Genomic DNA, 3210 nt, shown 5'->3' on the forward strand with positions numbered 1-3210 from the left:
ATGGACACTTACACCACACGCTGCATCCGCAAAGCCAATAGCAATGTTGAGGACCCCACACACCTCTCACACACACTCTTCACCCTCCTGCGGTCTGGAAAAAGGTCACGAAGCATTCAGGCCCTCATGACCAGACTGTGTAACAGTTTCTTCCCACAAGCCATCAGACTTCTCAATAACTGAACTGTACTGTACTGAGCACAACATACACACACGTCATCTGTAGGGACTGCATAAGACCCTCACAAAACACTGACACATCATACTGTTTACATGCTGCTTACAAGCCATCAAACTGTTTACATGGCTGTTCTGCACACATTTCTGTACACATACAGTATATACACTAGTTGGTTGGCACTGTTTCTGTTACTGTTTATTGTCTTTTGCGTTTTGCATTTTTTGTATTGTCTTGTAAATTTTTGTCTACACTGTCTTTTGTCCTGCACTGTCTTGTCTGTCTTGTTGTCTTGTCCTGCACTGTTTGCACCAGGTTGCACAGTTGCACTTTATGTGGCTAAGACTACTTACATGTCCTTAGCCCTGTCTTTGTGTTATGTAGCACCTTGATCCTGGAGAAACGTTGTCTCATTTCACTGTGTACTGCAACAGCTATATATGGTTGAAATGACAATTAAAAGCTTCTTCTACACAAGTAAAGCATGTCAAACACTACATACACACAAATATATGAAGAGTATGTGGAAAAACCACACACACATATCCATACACATATCCATACACACACAAATACAGCTAGATCATGTAAAAGGCAACACACACACACACGGCATGCACACACAATGTAGCTATGAGGGCTCAGAACCATACTAGAAACTTTGTCACTGTAAGGCACTGACACTACCCATCATTCTATTTACTCATTCCTAGTTAGGAAACTCACAGGATTTTTGTCCGGATGCATGGTCAGAGCGAGCTTCTTGAATGCCTGTCGAATCTCCCGAGTGCTGGCTTCTCTAGAAATACCCAGCAGCTTATAATAATCTTCGTCTGAGTGGATCGTCACCACAAGCCACGTCAGGATGAACAGGAACAGCAGAATTTTCATCGAGGCCATCACACCGTCCTGGAACACCGGTGAAGATGATCTCTGGCGTCTCATCGCTGCGAGGAATCTCAAGCTTCGTTTATTCGTGATGGGGTTAAAACTGCTTTCATGCCCAGTAAAGAATCCTGTGTGCACAGAGGAGACAAACATTACAGAAGCTTCCATATCTTTCCCATTTAGAGGTATAACTCTCAGCCATACATGTTTACACAGGGTGGAGCTGCTTTAAACGTAGATATCAGACTGAATCCTGGAGGCAGCAGGAACTCAAATATCCAGGTTAAAAATACTAAGAACATCTAGATATATAAAACATGTATAATAACTGTCATAATCATTGGTAAATTCTTCTATATGACTAAATATGTGCTAATTTATGTTCTGCTCTTCATTATAATATATTACACACTACAATATATTTCAATTTCTCTCGTTTTCTTTTATTAAACTGTAATCTGTTTTTAAAATAGAGAAGTAAAAACAACACAAAATATTAATCACAGAGTAAAATGATACCTAGTCGTCTGGTTTATGGTTGCTACCCGTATTGCGCCTTATTCGATACGATTGGCTATAAGTTTGCACACAGGCGCGCTCCAAAGAGCGTTAGCCAATCAGAGACGGACGCGAACTTCTACTAGCCAATCAAAAAGAAGGAAGGCGAGGCAGGTCGGAAAACGGGTGAAGAAAACGAGCTAAGCTAAGTAAGCTAAGCTAGTTGAGAAATTTAAATGAAAAGCTTTAAATGCTATGCTATAGCCTACCTTCATTTAAATACACAAAGAACGGTTTAACTCACAGACTTTGACTTACATGAATGCAGATGAAATATATTTGTTATTCGTGTATCATCAGTTTAAATCTATAGCTAGCTGGGAAAAGTTACAAAGCTAAATAACATTAGCGGTCCAGTCTTGTAGAAGTTGTTGCCATGGTGATAGGATGAGCTGTAGATGTAATACGGACAGAATCAGCACCAAATAAATACACTTTATAAAAGGTTATTTACCTTTAATGACAAAATTCCGTGATGAACACACACACACGAACACACAATAACACACCGCACACACACATAACCTACAGCTGATGCCGGTATCCTCCTCCTCCAACATGCACTCACGCGCATGCGTCGGACACTTTGTGACGTAATGACGCAACTTTAGTCTAAGAATGTATATATATGATAAATGATTTTATATCATTATTAGTAATATTGCGACACACACACACACACACACATATACATATATATATATATATAGCTGATGCAGTAGTTAGCGAAATGAAAGGCAAAAAAGTGGTGTATAGAGATGTATATTAAATGTGTGTGTGTGTGTGTGTGTGTGTGTGTGTGTGTGTGTGTGTGTGTGTGTGTGTTTGTGTGTGTGTGTGTGTGTGTTTGTGTTTGTGTGTGTGTTGGTATATGTAGTTCTTCCTTAAACTGTTCCAAGAAGAAGATTCTTTTTGTTTGCTGTAGCTTAACAGTTTCTCTTCACTGGAACACATGATTCCCCGTTTCCATCGAGGCAGTTTGAGTGCTGGTTCAGAGCTAGAGCCTAATTTAAAACCGGTTCTTTCTTTCTGACACCCAAAGCACCGGCTCTGAACCAGGAAAAGTGGTTCGTTAGTATCACCAAAACTTTGCTGGTCTAGACTTAAGGGGCTGGGGTCGGGGCTACTGTGACCAACAAGACAAAAGAGAACGACGTTAGTGCCATTTTTAAATAATTTTAAATCAGGATTCACCGCATTTGGATGCCAATGTAGGTTCTCAAAGCCATGAGCATTAACAGTAAAGCAACATCCGTCATTGTTGATGTCATGGCAAATTGGTTCTTAGAAGGCTCGCCATTGGAACCAACTTCGAACCAGCACTCTGAACCAGCACCCGGTCCTTTCTGGTGGAAACGGGCATCTGACTCAACCCCAATAAACACCTTTGGGATGAACTGGAATACCGACTGGACCCCCAGAACGTCCTCACTCAACATCGTTGTCTAACGTCACTAATGCTCTTGTAGCTTAATGACCACAAATCCCTACATTCACACTCCAATATCTAGTGAAAAAACCTCCCAGAAAAATGGAGACTATTCTGATAGCAAAGGTGGACTACATCTGGAATGTGATGTTTATAA

General features: G+C 40.7%; 1 protein-coding gene across 3 annotated transcripts in view; it reads right to left on the reverse strand.

Annotated features, from left to right (window-relative positions):
- Positions 1-2213, reverse strand: part of dnajc10 (DnaJ (Hsp40) homolog, subfamily C, member 10) — a 32762-nt gene extending 30549 nt beyond the window's left edge. Inside the window, exons 1-2 of one of the 3 annotated variants that reach the window (XM_027162620.2) lie at positions 2154-2213; positions 905-1194 (exon numbers count right to left, since the gene is read on the reverse strand). In XM_027162620.2, the coding sequence (XP_027018421.2) occupies positions 905-1123 (219 nt within the window). In that variant the 5' untranslated portion in view covers positions 1124-1194; positions 2154-2213. Of the gene's footprint in view, positions 1-904; positions 1195-1882; positions 2017-2078 lie in introns of those variants that run through there. The other 2 variants (XM_027162621.2, XM_027162622.2) reach the window with 2 other exon arrangements.
- Positions 2214-3210: the final 997 nt, after the last annotated feature.

Source organism: Tachysurus fulvidraco, chromosome 6 (genome assembly GCF_022655615.1).
Source record: "Tachysurus fulvidraco isolate hzauxx_2018 chromosome 6, HZAU_PFXX_2.0, whole genome shotgun sequence".
NCBI classification, from domain to species: domain Eukaryota; kingdom Metazoa; phylum Chordata; class Actinopteri; order Siluriformes; family Bagridae; genus Tachysurus; species Tachysurus fulvidraco.